Raw genomic sequence first — 16,253 nt, 5'->3', positions numbered from 1 at the left:
ATTATTGATTATTAAATATTGTTTTTTTAGGTGGACCTTATTAGTCGCATGGTGCCTTATTTCCTTCCGCTCTCCTTGTGACTTCAGTAGATTGGACTTCTGATTGATGGCTCAGCGCATCCCATTACGGAGCTCACAAGACACGAGGCTGCCAGTCTGACGTCGCCGGCCGTGTCAGGAAGCAAAATAAAGGCTAGAGACAGTAACAGGAAAAGCAGGAGGGAAGCACACGTCTCCTGAGAGACACAGTCTGATGAAGTCATAGTCAGAGAGGAACTCTGCACGGAGGCCGCAGTCTGCACTCACAGACCTTCTGTGAGGAGAATTAAAAGAGATGCAGAAGGATGTGGGAACGCGTCCTCCTCCTTGGGGAGGCGAGGAAATGTTCAGAGCAAAGAGCATGAGCCGATGAGGATGGAGGGTATTGAGGCGTGAAGGAAGTGTAGCTGTGGAGGAGTGGAAGAGGATCGAACTCAGGGGAGAACAGTGGTAACAGGTTGCTATGCAGAGAGATACGAGGCAGAAGTGCAACAATTCCCCATGACATTATGTGTTTTACTTGTCTCTCCACAGGACGTACTTTACACCCATTAGTTTGTCCGCACCGTTTTTCTGCAGAAACATCATCAGCTTGATGGATTTGCTTTTGATGAGGATGATGATTTACAGTGATATCTGTGAATGAGCAGAGCTTTTCCACTCACGTGTGTGCTGGGCTCCTTTTTCCAGCCTAACAATAGAGAATATGAGGAAACAGATGTTCGTTTCCAGATCAGGTTACATTTACACTAGAATGTTCACAGGAAGGTGCAAGTTACAAATTTTGACTGTAATGCTTTTCCTCTGTGTGTTGTGTTATTCAAACATCATCGTTTTGTGACTCACTTCTGCACCGAGGTTAAAGATCAGACCCGCTGAGCTTCATAAATGACGTCATGGCCATAATTTCATTCTGACTGGCACACACACACACACACACGCACACACACACACACACACGCACACACACACACCCCTCACCATCAGGAAGTTCATCCGAGGCCCTAATCTCAGACTATCTGCTTGTGATTTGTCTGTGAGCGTGTTTGAATTGTTATTTGACATTGTTTAGGTTCCCTGCAGTTTTATTAATGCCTTTAAGACCCTTGGCTCTAGTTTCAATTAACAAGGTCCAAATAATTTCTGCCTCGGGACAAACAACAGCAGTATTTTTTGTGGTTCTCAAGGACCCTGTCAGGCCCCCAGTTCTCTATGGGTCACCGCTTACTGACCCCATGAACCCAGAGACCATACAAATATCAAATTCCCATGTTTTTCAACACTTGCAAAAGCATTATTTTGTTTCTTTCATCTTCACTCAAGCGTCTCCCTGGTGTGAATATGCTGTTATCCAACACTTTGTATCTCTTACCTGCTTTCTTCATGATCCTTCTATCATGATCAGATGTTTTTGTTTAACCTGTACTGTAGATGTGAGCCAGAGAGCGGGATGCTGAAAGTGGATTCAGAAGTTGTAGATGCTCTGATGATCTTACGCTACAGTTGTTATCTGGCTTTGTCGATAGAGGCCATTTTGTAGTGCACGGTTTGACCACTGGGTGGTGCCAGAGAGGGATGTACTGAACTACAGAATTTGCTTTTTAAAAAAGAAAGAAAATGTCTCCCCCTTGTGATAAAGACAAAAAAAATTATTAGAAAAAAATCACAAAATTTGGTGATGTTATTTTCTATTTCCTGTTTTCAACAGGTAAGTACATTATTGTTGTCATTACCAGTGTTTTCCTGGTTTCTTTTGTAATTGCAGGTTCTTGACGGCCTTTTTACACACATTCTTATGAACTGAACTATAATTTGATGCGTCTGGTCTGAAGATTGTGTCTATCAATTGCAGGGTTCTCCTGGGCCTCTCGGCCTTCAGGGGCCACAGGGGCCTCCAGGGAGACCAGGCGATCCAGGCATCCAAGGACCAAAGGGGCACAAAGGTGAACGTGGCCATGGTGGCCACCTGGGTCCCAAAGGAAGTGTGGTAAAATATCTTTTAACGCCTTGTCTTCATTTTAAAAAAAGAGTCTGGTTTGTCCTCTTCTTTTTTTAATGTGTTCATCTTGATGCTCCGCAGGGGATGACGGGCGTTCCTGGGTTTTCTGGAAATGATGGTATTCCGGTAAGTGCATCCAACGGACTCTGTGAAGGCAGCTTCCTATAGCGCTTTCGTTAATTTGATGCTTGCTCTGCAGGGCCACCCAGGACAGGCTGGGAACAGAGGGAAACCGGGTGCAGACGGCTGTAATGGCACACAGGGAGAGCCAGGCTTCCCCGGGCGAAGCAGCGCTAATGGCAGACCTGGATTACCTGTAAGTCTTACTCAAATGTGCGATTAGTAAAGTCCAGAGTTTCCTGCTGTAAGTGGCCATTACTCTGTTTGGCTCCGTCTCCCAGGGACAAGCAGGCAGGAAAGGAGAGAAAGGAGACTCGCTGGATGTGCAGGTGTACCTCGAACGTTTCAGGGTGAGGAGGATGAGCTCATGCTAGAAATCCCTTTGTACTGAACGACATCTAGGTCATTGATAATACAAATGTGACTGTAAAACCATTTAATGTCAGATTTCATTTGCTTTATGAATCTTTGAACATCTCTCTACAGGGGGATCCAGGAACACCGGGGGCCGATGGAATATTTGTGAGAAATGTCAGACTCATTTCATAAAATGTTCTTTGCTTGCAGTCTTGCTCATCTACTGTCTATGATTTGTATTTCTTTCAGGGGCCTCCAGGTCAGCCGGGGTTTCATGGTAACAGAGGCATTCCAGGACCAAAGGTGTGTGTGTGTGTGTGTGTGTGTGTGTGTGTGTGTGTGTGTGTGTGTGTGTGTGTGTGTGTGTGTGTGTGTGTGTGTGTGTGTGTGTGTGTGTTTAGTTTCTGAGTTCATAATTCAACATGTTTATGAGGGTCCTGCTTTTCCTCTCTGCCAGGGTCCCCAAGGGATTCCAGGTCCCAAAGGACGAAAGGTAACACAGCATTTCATGTACTATAATAGGACACTGTATGTTATGAACTATAACAAATAGAAATGTCATGAGTGCAGCCTCAAATGTTTTTTTTCTGCGCAGGGTGAAATGGTTAATTATATTAAAGGAGACAAAGGGGACATTGTAAGTAACTGTAGTAGTGTGTGTTCGCTACAGTAATGCTGCAGCTGGACATTTTCCACAAATTGATCACTTATATATAGAATATGTAGAGTTCTAATCTCGATCCACACCACAGGGGGACATCGGACCACCTGGAGAGCCTGGAAATGCTACATATCAACATACTCTGCCACCCGACAACTCACAGGTCTGTATGTTAAAATGGTCTCCATCATAGCAACTATTGACTATGTGCTATAAAATGTTCAACTTTCACTTTTAGGGCCGTCCTGGAGAGATAGGACTGAAGGGAGACAGAGGAGATGATGTATGTAAAATGGCACCTACTGTTTCACACCAATAGTAATATTTGAAATTCAGTCAACTTTGCCTTTGGTTGGTTAATTCTAGGCGGACAATAAAGGAGAAACTGGCGTACCTGGATTCGTTGGAGAGCGAGTGAGCACAGAAACATTTTCACATACTACACATATACCAAAACAGCCTCAGTCCATGCAGTAACATTATACCATGTTCTATAGGGTCCGCCTGGTAGAAACGGGAGTCCTGGACCAAAAGTATGTTTGTTTAAAACATCAACCATCATATCCACAATGCATTAAAATTATCATATAGAATGTAATGTAATAAGTTTATGGTTACAACCAGGGGCAAAGTGGAGAGGACGGACTCAGAGGCAGCAAAGGAGTAAAGGTGAGAGTGCAGCTGGTTTTCACTCCTGAACCTTTTCTACATGACTAAAACTAAAGGATACAGATTACATCAGGACGTGGGTCACAGCTCATTACGCTTTTTGTTCTCAAGTCTCAATGAGCTTAGTAGGGGAAATGAACTGCAAACACAACATTGCACTGATGCTAACTCTGTGTTTCAGGGAGTCAGAGGTGAACCAGGAGAGCTAATTTCATCTGGATCCTATTTAGAGGGTAAGACGATCGATGTTAAAGACAAATGATCAGAAATTAAGATTAGAAAAGTGACAACTTACTGAACGATATAATATGTGTGATAACAAATAGGATAGAAAAAAGAATAACTGAACTATGAAAATGTTTTTTTACAGTCAATAAGGCTTTAAAATTACACAGAGCTGAAATTGTTTCTACTATTGTCTTTGGAAGCTGGACCCCCTGGTCCTCGTGGTAACCGGGGTCCCCAGGGAGAGAGGGGCCAAGTAGGCGATAAAGGTTTCCTTGGACCCCCAGGAAGCTCTGCTTCTGAATCACAACAACAACAACAAGGTAGTTTTAATAGGTATCATTATAGGTTAATATATGTATATTGATGGGATTGTATATGTAAAACGTAACAATGACTACCCTTGTTCTTAATGCATTGTCATACAATTTTTAGCAATAAATGCTAAAAATGCTTTATTAATTTATGTTTTCTTCTTGTGCCCCTCAGAGTACGAGTTCTTTGGGCCATTTGGTGTAGATGGGGATCAGGGAGAGAAAGGCTTACAGGGGGAAGCAGGAATTCCTGCTTTCATGCCAGGTCCCCCAGGTGCCAAAGGGCGTCCTGGGTTCCAAGGCCCTCCAGGACGCAAGCAAACATGTGAGTGTGTTTTACCTGGTTAAAGGCTGTCTAGTGTATTGTCTATTTTTATTTTGTTGTTACCCAGGTTTGCTCCAAAAATGTGTTAAATGACTGTATGTCTGTAAGGGAGTGATGTATTCAAGGGGATTTCAGGCTCAAGGGGAAGACCTGGCAATGCAGGCCCTAAAGGACTGAAAGGTAGGGCAGCCATCTTGTTCAAGATGATTCTTTAATGATTCACTAAAAGCAGAAAGTTGCAACCTTTATTCCTTTCATTGAGTTTCTCAAAGTACTAAATATGGAACTAAATGGCAGATCTGTGTGCATTTAGGTGATCACGGTGAATGTCAGTGCACTCTGGAAGGCTCAAATCTGGGCCCACCTGGCCCTGCTGGGGATCCTGGTGTTTCTGGAATGGTTGGAGAATTTGGTCCACGTGGCGATGTAGGGGACGATGGTCTCCAAGGAAACGACGGGCTACCTGTAAGTAGTGCAATAAAGTATAGAAATCACATAAAAGCATTGCAACATCTGTTTTTTGTGTGTGTTCACACTTCTTCTGTCTTGTCTCTTAGGGACCTCGTGGCAGTGAAGGTTTTCCAGGCCCCAAAGGCCAAAAGGGGGCGATAAGTGTACCCAAAGAGAAAGGTGAAGTCTCAGGATAAGCCAAAGCAAAATGTGTGACATTTGAGTCTGCTATAGGTACATGAGTGATGTATGTCTGTCTTGACACGTGTTTTTGCCGGTACCCTACACAGGATATCCAGGAGACCCAGGACCTGCTGGACGAGCTGGGTGGCCAGGAGCACCAGGTGCAGCCGGCCGACAGGGTTCGCCTGGCGTCCCTGGGTCCCGGGGTTTTCCAGTGAGTCACGTGCATCTCGGCAAACCAATTTTCATACTAATTAGTTGCTTCATGCTAAGCTCTAATAACTATCAGATCAATAATTGTTGTGGTTCATGTTGACAGGGAGAAGGTCCCACGGGGGATCATGGAGACAAAGGCTTCCAGGGCCTGCCCGGTCAGCCTGGTACAGCTGGGTTGAGGGGACCACCAGGTGCAGAGTTTGTGGGACTCAAAGGCCAGCCTGGTTTACCTGGAGATGACGGTCTCGCAGGCTACACTGGAGTTCCAGGAACACCTGGAAGCCCAGGTGAGTGGCAGCCAACTTCTTCAAGGCTTTCTGGGAATTTACCAGTTTTCATGCTACTAAGTACTTTTTATTTTTCTCTTAAGAGGCTCTCTTTAAAAGTCCAAAGCAAAGACAAGGGAATGTAGTGGGTGTAATAAATGAGGAAGCATGATAACATTTTGCCATTTTATTTACATTTCTTTCTTTGCCTCTTGATGCAGGGTCTGCATCCCTCAAACCAGCTGCAGCAGAGCTTGTTTGATATAATGCTTGTGCTTTTAAATAGCTCAAATGCTTCTCCCTTTAATCCTCTCTCATTTGCAACTGAAAGGTGGCTGTATTCCAGCAGGAGATGGGGAACAGGTGGCTTTAACAGGTAGCTGGAATAATGAGGTTTTTGGCTTATTGTTTTTTTTATAACAACTGTGTTTTGCTTCGCCATTGATTGATTCTGCATGTTGATTTTTTTATTATTCACCATTTGAGTGTACTAAGAGGTATTATGATGATAATGCCATGTTCTGGAAGACAATCCACGCTGGGCAGCGGTCAAAACCACTTGCACTATAGTAACTTATTGAACCATGTTGTTTCCCCCAAATAATATTTTCCTGCTGTAATCTTCTCAGGTGCTTGTATAATGACTCCTGGACCTCCTGGGACACTTGGACTCCCTGGACCGAGTGGCTCAATAGGTTCTCCAGGTACCAAAACAAACAACTGTTTTATGTTGCATGAACAGTAGGGTAATAGCTTTGAGTAATTTTTTATGTTTTTGCCTGTGAACAAACAGGTTTTCAAGGACCACAGGGTCCACGGGGTAAAGACGGAGTACTCGGAGAAAAAGGAGAAAAAGGAGATCAAGGCACAGGTGGATCTCCCGGTCCACCAGGTAAGGACTGACAAGAAAAAAGAAAATACTAGAATAGAACTGATGACAGCTGGCATTAGATCTGAACGTTGTCTTTTAACCAGGTCCTCATTTGAGTAACCTTTATGGATTTTTTAAATTAAGGTTTTCCTGGTCCACGTGGAAACCTTGGTATTCCTGGTGGAAAAGGTTCAGTAGGAGAACCTGGTTTGCCTGGTCTTTTTGGTCGGCATGGAGAACAAGGTGAGAAGGGTATTCATGGAGATGTCTTGGGGGCTTTGAATGGACCACGTGGTGACCCTGGCCTGCAAGGACTTCAAGGGGACAAAGGGCTGTATGGTGATGAAGGACAACAAGGCTTTTCAGGTTAGCCCCAGTTTGTAGGCATTATTGTAACCATTAACAAATAAAAGTTTTGATTATTGTTATTTTTTTATCTATTTATTTTTTTCCAGGAACGGTTGGCATGCCTGGTATGATTGGCTTCAAAGGTGAGAGGGGCTCTTTAGGTCTACAGGGGGAGGAAGGTAGGCTTGGACCAGCAGGCAAACACGGTTACCCTGGTGACCATGGAAAAACAGGTCCACCTGGGCCTCATGGGTTCACTGGAGAGCCAGGTATGTGAATGATCACGTTGACATGCATACTCAGGTATACTTCCTTGCTCATGTCTGAAATCCTTTTTCCTGTATCGTTGTGTTTGCCAGGTTTTACTGGAGAGAGGGGAACAAAAGGAGAACAAGGTCCTCCAGGTTCAGTTGGGTTAAAGGGAATGCCGGGAGAGTATGGTGATATTGGTGCCACTGGGGAGTTTGGTTCAACAGGTCAGGCAGGACTGACTGGTGCTGATGGTCGCCTCGGACTTCCAGGAATGAAGGGTTTGTTTTTCAAAAATATCTAATCAAATAATATCTAAATCTTTAATATTAATAATAATAATAAGAAGAAGAAGAAGAAGAAGAAGAAGTGTTTGACAGAAATCCTTGGTTTTTAATGGTCCCTCTCTTTCCCAGGATACAAAGGCCTTTCTGGCATGGCAGGATTTAAGGGTATGACAGGTGTATCTGGTGTGAAGGGCTACAGCGGACTGAAAGGAGAATCTGGAGTTCCAGGCGAAGTTGGCCCAAAAGGAATGATGGGTGAAAGTGGAGAGAAAGGTGAGGACGTTAGTTGGTTAGTATGTGTCAGGCCTTGTTAGTGTAATAAGATTACAAAAGGAAACGTAGCACTCCTCCCTTTCTTTGTCAGGTGATCGTGGTCTGATGGGTCCGCCTGGGAAGAAACCTGAATTCACTGGCAAGGTGAAAACAGAAATGAAAGGTGCCAAAGGAGAGCCTGGACCAAAAGGACAACACGGTTTCACTGGACCAAGAGGTTTGCAGTTACACTTCATAGCGACTCACATCCCCTGATACCACATGCCTCACATTCTCATATTTACTGTTTTCCGTAGGTCCTAAAGGCTCAGACGGTGTACCGGGCACTAAAGGACGTGATGGTATTCCTGGGAACCCCAGCATTGAGAAAGGTCACCAAGGAGATACAGGTCCACAGGGGCTGCCTGGGATTAAAGGAATGCCAGGCCTAACTGGAAATCGAGGAATTACCGGTTTTGAAGGAATGAGTGGCACAAAGGTAAACAGAGCAGAGAGTGTGTACTAACTGGAATAATGCCTTTTATTAAAATTACTGCAATTTTGACATACAGTATATCTATATGTACAGGTATTTAAAAGACAGTTGCCCACATCTCACTGCAGGTTAAGCACAGTAGTTACAGCCTGCAGGACTAATAATGTTTTTGTAATATAATAATGTATTTGTTGATTGTTTGTTTGTTATTTTAGGGAAATAGAGGAGGCTCTGGTGCTTATGGTGCATCAGGAGAAAAGGGAAATAAGGGACCCAAAGGTAGAAAGTCAAATTTCAACTTCAGAGAGATGAATATATAGAAACTATTTTTTAATCATCAAGAGAAAGTACATATTTTTGAGATTTTTAAATACTTTTCCAGGCGATAAAGGCCTTCGTATGGATGTCCCAGGAAAACCTGGATTAAGAGGAGAGGATGGTTTTGAAGGGGAGCCAGGTCTGTGCTCAGTTTTAGTTTCTTGCTGTTGATGATCAGTATCAAGCTGTAATTTATGGCTAATACCTGGCAGATATAACCTGATTAAATTCTGCTTACAGGTCACACAGGACTAACTGGGAAGACTGGCGACAATGGTACACGTGGTTTTGAAGGTATCACTGGGAAGAAGGGAGAGTCAGGGGATCCAGGAATATTAGGACACCCAGGTAAAAGACCACCACTCCTCTCCTAATGAAGCACTAGCCAATTTAAATTGTTCATATAAATGCACATTGCTGTCAATTCAATTTACTTAAGATTTGGGTTTATTCTTTAGGTTTAGATGGACAAAAAGGAAATCCTGGTTTCCAGGGTCAAAAGGGTTTTACTGGAGCTCCTGGTGATAAGGGAAATCCTGGTTTACCTGGCTTCCCAGGAGACAAAGGTAGAAACATTTAACCAGTGGCTGCTCTGTCTTTTTCTTAAAACTAAAAGTTTAATAGTTTTCCAACACTGGATCTATGCAAATGTGTACAGGTTTTACTGGCCCGAAGGGTCTTTATGGTTTACATGGTCTAAAAGGACAGAAGGGTGCCCCAGGAACCCCAGGTATTTAACCTCATCTTCAAGAATTTATAAAAAACAATCTCAAATATGTTATTACTGCTTAAATGGACTGAAAGCATATTTTCATAATCAACCTTTAACTATGAATAGTGGTAGCTTTAAGTATAAAACTTGCTAATTGATCTCAAAATGGGTCCTTTACAAATAAAGTGTTACTTATTGATTAATTTGTTGATTTTTAATTTGTTTGATAGAAAAATATCTTTTAAAGGCCTTTTCTCAGTAAGACAATTAGTACAGTGAAACAAGCATTTTCCTGAATTCTTCACTACATCCATTCAAACACTTTGTCAGGTGTGGATGTGACTGGACCAACTGGAGAAACAGGAGCCAAAGGAGATAGAGGAGACAGCGGCGACCCCAACAACCAGCCAGGTTTTCCAGGCACATCGGGTTCGAAAGGCCTACAAGGACCCTCAGGTTAGCGCCTGCTCTGCATGAACCAGCTCCCACTCTGCACGTAGGGCTCTGAATGTGTGTCTAGGTTTGCAAAATTTTTAGTGTTACAGATTTCATGTGTTTCATTTGTTCAGGTGATTTTGGTCAACCTGGACCAGCGGGATTCCGTGGTCCGGTGGGACCTGATGGGACCCCTGACAGACAAGGACCCAGTGGGGATCCTGGTTTTCCAGGCCCTAAAGGACACCATGGTCAGAACCAATGCACCAATGTGTTAACCTTCACTTTTGATCATTCTATTGTTGTAGTAATATTTAAATTTTTGAGTGCATATAGTTTAGCTACCCCATAGCTGAATCCGTATATTTTACTGTCTGCATTGGTTTGTCACAGTAATCACAGTTAGGATGCAGATGACAGAACAGTCACTTACAAGCGATTTACCCCCTGGTTAACCAGGTACCCCTGGATTCAGAGGATCACCTGGTGAGGATGCTCTTCCCGCAGAAAAGGGTGTACCAGGAGTACGTGGTTTTCCTGGAAGCCCTGGTGTAAAAGGATTTAAAGGAGATCGAGGTCCAATTGGATACAGAGGGGCCGATGGTGTTTTTGGGAAAAAAGGTAAGAATCAAATATTGAAGCTTGTTCCAGTTTTGCTTTGGTGATTCTTTGATTATATAAAACATCATCTGCTACCATCTTCAAATGCTTTTGTTTTGCAGGAGTCAAAGGAGAACAAGGCATGATGGGATTGCCTGGTGTAAATGGTGACAAGGGAGAGAGAGGCCTCGTTGGACCCAAAGGCACCACTGGACCCCCAGGTAAACGATGCACTCATCACAGAGCTGCTGCTCACTTGGTAATATTTATTTGTGGCCTTTGTTCTGGTTATTACCATTGTCTATCCCTGCTACAGGTTTTCCTGGACCCACAGGTGACCGAGGTCCTCTTCCACTTCCCATCAGAATTCCAGGGGAAAGAGGCCCCCAAGGCCCACAGGGTATAACTGGACCAAAAGGGTTTAAAGGGGAACCAGGACCACACGGCCCCCCTGGGGATAAAGGTTAGCCATTGTTAGAATACATTTGTTTTTTAGTTCATGTTAGATGTTCTGCTCATCAACGTCTGGGTGCTGTCCAGGCTTCATGGGACCCATTGGACAGAAGGGCATGCCTGGGATTGCTGGTACACCAGGAATACCTGGATTCCGAGGAGATGTTGGACACTTGGGCCACCCGGGTTTACAAGGCATGGAAGGTACGTCTGATTAGGCTTCATTTAACTACGTGAACAATGAACTTTTATCCTCTTCTTCTTTATATTGACTAGTTTGTCAAAAACTCAAGTCGCCTACATTGGCAGCTGTATTTGCTGATGTACCTAATTCTCAACAGGTCGCCGTGGTAACACTGGGAACCCTGGCTTGCCCGGGATGCCCGGCCGCAGTGTCAGCGTTGGTTATTTGCTGGTGAAACACAGCCAATCAGAGCAGACGCCCATGTGTCCCGTGGGCATGTCTAAACTGTGGGAAGGCTACAGTCTGCTGTACTTTGAAGGCCAGGAAAAGGCCCACAACCAAGACCTCGGTAAAGTAACCTCAAAATCAAAATATGCACAAACTCTGTGTCTGAGTAATAGCACAGCAAGATGCATTTTCCTGTAAGACATTGATTTTACAATGAACTTACTATTTTCGGTTACAGGTTTGGCCGGTTCCTGCCTCCCGCGGTTCAGCACCATGCCTTTCCTCTACTGCAACCCTGGAGACATTTGCTACTATGCCAGCAGAAATGACAAGTCCTATTGGCTGTCCACAACTGCACCTCTTCCTATGATGCCTGTAGAGGAGGAGGAGATCAAACCGTACATCAGCCGCTGCTCAGTGTGCGAGGCTCCTTCCGTGGCCATAGCAGTCCACAGCCAGGACATCACCATCCCTCAGTGTCCCTCAGGCTGGCGCAGCTTGTGGATTGGCTACTCCTTCCTCATGGTGCGCTCACATCATTGATCAACGGCCTTCTCGGCGTTCTGATGCTAGCTGAACCTCACACCTCCCTCTCCCCTTTGTCTCCACAGCACACGGCAGCGGGAGATGAGGGCGGAGGCCAGTCGCTGTCCTCGCCGGGCTCCTGCCTGGAGGACTTCCGCACGACGCCGTTCATCGAGTGTAACGGGGCCAAGGGCACGTGCCACTACTTTGCTAACAAGTACAGTTTCTGGCTCACGTCGCTAGATCAGTCGTTCCACCCCGACCCTTCATCGGGGACGCTGAAGGCAGGTCAGCTCTTGTCACGCATCAGCCGCTGCCAGGTCTGCATGAAGAACTTGTGAAAGTCGCCTCTCGCTCCTGAAATGCAGATTTGGGTCAAACATTGTCCCTAAAGCTCCGATGTCTAATGACTGTTTGATGCCACGAGCTTTGAACATCACTGTAGATAAGACAGAAGCCCTTTAATGAAACCAACAGCATTATGGGCACGGTATTTTATATTAAGTATGGATTGGTGCTTACTGTTTAACTTATTACCTCAGCTACTGGCACAATGTTACCACATCGAAGACCATGTATTACAGCTAAACCAAAGACGCCCGTGTGTATACTCCGCTTCAGTTTATCTACATGTTTTCATTCTACTCGTTCGGACCGTCCAGCCACTAACACAGCTTCTAAACAACTCAAAATGTCCTATTTACTTTTAGTATTATGCTTTGTTTTTATTTCTCTAAAGTGCTTATGATACAACTGCCTTTTTACGCTACGTTTAGCATTTTCATATATTTGTCAACACAATGCACTGATTCTTTTATTACACCAGCTGAATGAACTTGATCCTTTTCTGTAAGTGTTAAATATGCATCTATCTAAAACTACTTATGTCAGAACCGTTACAAATTTAAGTTAATTATTGAACTGCCCTAGTTCCCCAGCAGCACAGAATGTAAACAGCCTGGATCAAGAGTCCCACTCTAAATCAGTGCAGCGGTTACTGATCCTGGGTTAGATTACGGGATTTTACACAGTTTAGAAAGTAGGCCAAAAGTTCTGTTCACATAGAAATAATTTGATTCAGCAAGAAAATACTGACTAGCTTGGTTTTAATTGACATGTAATGACCACTGAATTGGGTTGTAAAGATTAAATGTTTGTTTGTAAAACGGTGTTGGTTTATTCACGGATCTGACAAAGACAAGCTGCAAAATAAAAATCTTTATTATGACATTGCACTTAAAAAATTCAACAGGGGTTTTTTTACTATTTACAACCACTGACTGCTTCCAAAAGTGCAACTAAATGTGTGTGGAGACAAGTAACAAAACATTAAAATAAAAAAAAGAAGAAGAGTGATTTAGGGAAGCCTTAAAATGTGCCAAGCAATTAACAATTAGTGATGTTAAATGTGAGAAAACAACAAAAACAAACACATGGCAGTGACTGACTTCTTAAGTGTACAAACATCTTTGGGATACAAGTGCATTTGCTGGCTTTCACTTTCCCTCTTTAACCAAAAGTGTTCCTGGACACTGAACTCTGGTTTCTTCTTTCAGACCAACTTCACAGCATCAGTAATCTTTATTTGTGTATTTCTCTGAGGTCATTATTGCTCTGGGGTCTCATTCAGGCGTATGTAGTAGAACCATCACAGTATGTGTTTGGTGGCTGGATCCACCTGCTGATTGTCCATTGCTAAAAATCAAGACTCTAAGGAACTGGTTTGAGCTTGTCCACTGCTTTTTGATGGATCCTAACAGCAGGAGGTTCTGGCCCGCTTACCCCTGCATTCCTCTAGGTCAACAGTAGGAGATGCCTGGTTCTCATTCCTCTTTCTCAGAATGGAGGGAAGCACCAAATCAAATAATGTCTCAAACAAGGTGTCCACGTTATAACCGGTCTTGGCACTGGTCTCAAAGCACATCTTCTCTGCAGGCAGACTGCTCTTTTCCTCCAGGCCCTTGTAGCGTAGTATTCTTCCATAAAGAGCCACTGCATCTTCATGTGTAACTGGTTTGTGTAGGATCATCCCAGACGGGGATGCAGGGGAGGCTGGGGGTGTCGGACAGGAGGACAATACTTGCGGTTCTGTCCGATCCTTTTCAAGCTCGGTTCTGTCCTCTGGCTCGCCACCCGAGTCCTGGAACATCTGGGCTTTAGGGTCTATGAGGTCAGCCTTGTTGCCCACCACAGCGTAGATGCAGTCATGATTGGCAGTATCAGTCAGGGACAGGAAGCGCTCCTCCAGCTCAGCTAGGCTCTGCCAGTTAGTGACGTCATACGTGAGGATGACAGCGGCGGCACCTCGACAGTACATGGAGCCCAAGCCGTGGAACTGTTCACGACCTGGAGAAAGGCAGAGATCAATTTGAAAGAGAACAATTTGAAAAGCTTTGCAGAAGGACACATGGTGCAGACAGAAATTGTGCAAGACAGTCAGCAGTTTGAAAACAACAACGGCCCTTGTTTTAGAAAAATGCAGGATTCTTGAGAGGGCACTTTGTTTATTTGTCTCTACGGCTGCAACAGAATTTTTTTTTTGAGGATTATCCATTTGACTTAATTATTGTTTTGTAGCATTGTGATTTAAAATATGACAACAAAACAACGAGGTTTGAATTGATTACTGATACACAATATAATAAAAAATTCATAGTTAGTCTTGTAATACATCAACACATACAGAAGATCTAAAAAAGCAAAAGTATTTCTGACAATGTAAATGAAAAAATTCCATAGTTGCATCTAGACTGTACTACTTTATGCAAGTTTGGAAAACACAGGTTGAAGCACAGGGATGCAAGTCTTCCTGTCATGCCCAATCATATGACCATTAAGAGGAACAGGGTTTGAGGCTTATGAGCGGGCATCGTGCTTTGACACTAAACTGAAAAGGGCCTTTATTATCACGGAAAAAAAAAGATAGTGCCTGCTCTCAGTGTGCTGAGCCAAACAGAAGACAGATATTTAGCAGGAGCCCAAGAACTGCCACTTTCCCACATTTGGATCGTCTAAGCTGACAGTCGGCTTGACATGAGTCACTGCTGATTCGACATTTCGCCGCCACAATGAGAGCAGGGTCCTGTCAGAGGCTGTGGATTAAGGGAACAGCAAGCAGGAAATGGCTTAATGGTGACATAGTTGGACTTTCCTTATCACTGTGGTTCACCAAGCTGCTTTTGAGAAGAGTGTCACTGGCTAAAAGTAATGAATGTGCACTGGACTGGAATGTGCAGGTATAAGAACGATGGGAGGTCATGCAGGCCTTAGGTTCACAAATCACAAACAACTCCAGTAACTGTGAATGTAACAGGTTATATATAGTTTTGCTATATCCTACTGTGCTTGTGGGTGTATTTCCACCACTACAGTCCATTTACACACTAAACCCTCTGAATGTGTGACCACCAGGTGTTGTTGAAAGTAATATTCATATATTGTAAACTAACCCCACACTGCTCCTGGCAGTTCAAACATAGTTATCACTGTATTGATAAGAAGTAGAAAGAGGCCTGGTCTCTAAGATTACATGCGTAAATAAACTTCAGCAGCTTAGGAGACGCTGGTATTGTTTAGAAAAGGTGTGTGAATGCGCCATGATTATCCCTCACTGGGCTGGATTACTCTGACGGGTTATTCTTATCCTGTTTTGACCTGAAAGCTTTCATTTGTAGAAGGGTTTCAACACGTACGCGTTTCAGCACTAGAAAAAATGTATTATTATTATTATTATTATTAGGTGGATAGATGGATATTATTATTATGTAAAGTAGAGAAAGGTTATTATAAAATGAGGGGGACCGTCTATAGTAACGTGACTGCTTCAGATGCGATCACGTGTCATCAGGTAAACAATTCTCTCATTTCGGTTTATTTACATTGCGCCAAATAACAAGAGTACGTTTAAAAATACAACAATATTAAAAATGAGCAAGTTTTGAAAAAAAGTACATTAATTACCAGCTGTGTCCCAAATGGAAATGTTGTACGGTCCCCACTGCTTGAGGAAAAACGCCCCTCCGACGGTGCTGATGGTGTCCCTGAACTTCCTCTCCGTGTACCTGTGGAGCAGCGACGTCTTCCCCACGTTCATGTCCCCCAGGAGGACCACCTTCACGTCGGGCTTCTTCATCTTCGACACCTCTGGCATGATGCTGCTGAATCCGGACCCGTTACAGGGGACTTTCACTCCCCGTTAATCGTAAAAAAAGGGAATGGCAGTCTCGTGCGTAAAGACGGTTTCGGGCTAGAGAACAACAACCGTCATCTCATGGACGTCAGTTAATTTGTGACAACCTTCCCGTCCGGTGCTTTGCGCTTTCTCTGTTGCTGATTCAGAACTTCACAAACTATGTGAGGTAAAACAGGAAGTAGGTAAAAAGCGACACTATATGGGAAATGTTCTACCCTGAGCCATTGTCTGTCAGGCTCAGTGCTGCCGCCAAGAGCCTCTACGTTTCCTTATTATTAA

The 16,253-nt window shown here is 43.9% G+C and overlaps 2 protein-coding genes across 3 annotated transcripts in view; one reads left to right on the top strand and one right to left on the bottom strand.

Moving 5' to 3' along the window:
• Positions 1–12,948, top strand: part of col4a2 (collagen, type IV, alpha 2) — a 30,683-nt gene extending 17,735 nt beyond the window's left edge. The window contains exons 5-48 of one of the 2 annotated variants that reach the window (XM_029136465.2): positions 1,892–2,026; positions 2,120–2,164; positions 2,238–2,354; positions 2,440–2,508; positions 2,645–2,680; positions 2,765–2,818; positions 2,973–3,008; positions 3,111–3,152; positions 3,268–3,339; positions 3,415–3,459; positions 3,543–3,590; positions 3,674–3,709; positions 3,801–3,845; positions 4,027–4,078; positions 4,274–4,393; positions 4,560–4,709; positions 4,818–4,889; positions 5,023–5,174; positions 5,267–5,339; positions 5,450–5,556; positions 5,662–5,845; positions 6,156–6,200; positions 6,454–6,528; positions 6,618–6,716; positions 6,840–7,061; positions 7,151–7,312; positions 7,403–7,573; positions 7,709–7,852; positions 7,944–8,069; positions 8,149–8,330; positions 8,543–8,606; positions 8,710–8,784; positions 8,886–8,993; positions 9,104–9,211; positions 9,304–9,375; positions 9,688–9,813; positions 9,927–10,043; positions 10,252–10,413; positions 10,515–10,613; positions 10,709–10,855; positions 10,933–11,049; positions 11,187–11,378; positions 11,496–11,782; positions 11,869–12,948. In XM_029136465.2, coding sequence (XP_028992298.1) covers positions 1,892–2,026; positions 2,120–2,164; positions 2,238–2,354; positions 2,440–2,508; positions 2,645–2,680; positions 2,765–2,818; positions 2,973–3,008; positions 3,111–3,152; positions 3,268–3,339; positions 3,415–3,459; positions 3,543–3,590; positions 3,674–3,709; positions 3,801–3,845; positions 4,027–4,078; positions 4,274–4,393; positions 4,560–4,709; positions 4,818–4,889; positions 5,023–5,174; positions 5,267–5,339; positions 5,450–5,556; positions 5,662–5,845; positions 6,156–6,200; positions 6,454–6,528; positions 6,618–6,716; positions 6,840–7,061; positions 7,151–7,312; positions 7,403–7,573; positions 7,709–7,852; positions 7,944–8,069; positions 8,149–8,330; positions 8,543–8,606; positions 8,710–8,784; positions 8,886–8,993; positions 9,104–9,211; positions 9,304–9,375; positions 9,688–9,813; positions 9,927–10,043; positions 10,252–10,413; positions 10,515–10,613; positions 10,709–10,855; positions 10,933–11,049; positions 11,187–11,378; positions 11,496–11,782; positions 11,869–12,123 — 4,845 coding nt within the window. In that variant the 3' untranslated portion in view covers positions 12,124–12,948. The remainder of the gene's footprint in view (positions 1–1,891; positions 2,027–2,119; positions 2,165–2,237; positions 2,355–2,439; positions 2,509–2,644; positions 2,681–2,764; positions 2,819–2,972; positions 3,009–3,110; positions 3,153–3,267; positions 3,340–3,414; positions 3,460–3,542; positions 3,591–3,673; positions 3,710–3,800; positions 3,846–4,026; positions 4,079–4,273; positions 4,394–4,559; positions 4,710–4,817; positions 4,890–5,022; positions 5,175–5,266; positions 5,340–5,449; positions 5,557–5,661; positions 5,846–6,155; positions 6,201–6,453; positions 6,529–6,617; positions 6,717–6,839; positions 7,062–7,150; positions 7,313–7,402; positions 7,574–7,708; positions 7,853–7,943; positions 8,070–8,148; positions 8,331–8,542; positions 8,607–8,709; positions 8,785–8,885; positions 8,994–9,103; positions 9,212–9,303; positions 9,376–9,687; positions 9,814–9,926; positions 10,044–10,251; positions 10,414–10,514; positions 10,614–10,708; positions 10,856–10,932; positions 11,050–11,186; positions 11,379–11,495; positions 11,783–11,868) is intronic. The other variant, XM_029136466.2, reaches the window with a different exon arrangement.
• A 37-nt stretch (positions 12,949–12,985) lies between these two features.
• On the bottom strand, positions 12,986–16,119 carry rab20 (RAB20, member RAS oncogene family). Its single transcript, XM_029136479.3, has 2 exons — positions 15,743–16,119; positions 12,986–14,128 (listed from the first exon to the last, which is right to left on the bottom strand). The coding sequence occupies exons 1-2, from the start codon at positions 15,930–15,932 to the stop codon at positions 13,536–13,538; spliced, it is 783 nt and encodes a 260-aa protein (XP_028992312.1). The 5' UTR covers positions 15,933–16,119; the 3' UTR covers positions 12,986–13,535.
• Between the last annotated feature and the right edge of the window lie 134 nt (positions 16,120–16,253).

This window comes from Betta splendens, chromosome 21, assembly GCF_900634795.4.
Source record: "Betta splendens chromosome 21, fBetSpl5.4, whole genome shotgun sequence".
Lineage (NCBI taxonomy): Eukaryota > Metazoa > Chordata > Actinopteri > Anabantiformes > Osphronemidae > Betta > Betta splendens.
The sequence above is the reverse complement of the archived record's forward strand: the minus strand, read 5'-3'. Positions and strand labels throughout refer to the sequence as shown.

Excerpts from the sequence above, each read along its gene's own strand:
- rab20 (XM_029136479.3), bottom strand. The coding sequence starts at position 15,932 with ATGCCAGAGGTGTCGAAGATGAAGAAGCCCGACGTGAAGGTGGTCCTC. Across the intron at positions 14,129-15,742 it reads TTCCATTTGGGACACAGCTG|GTCGTGAACAGTTCCACGGC; the intron begins GTAATTAATGTA and ends GCCTTTCTCCAG.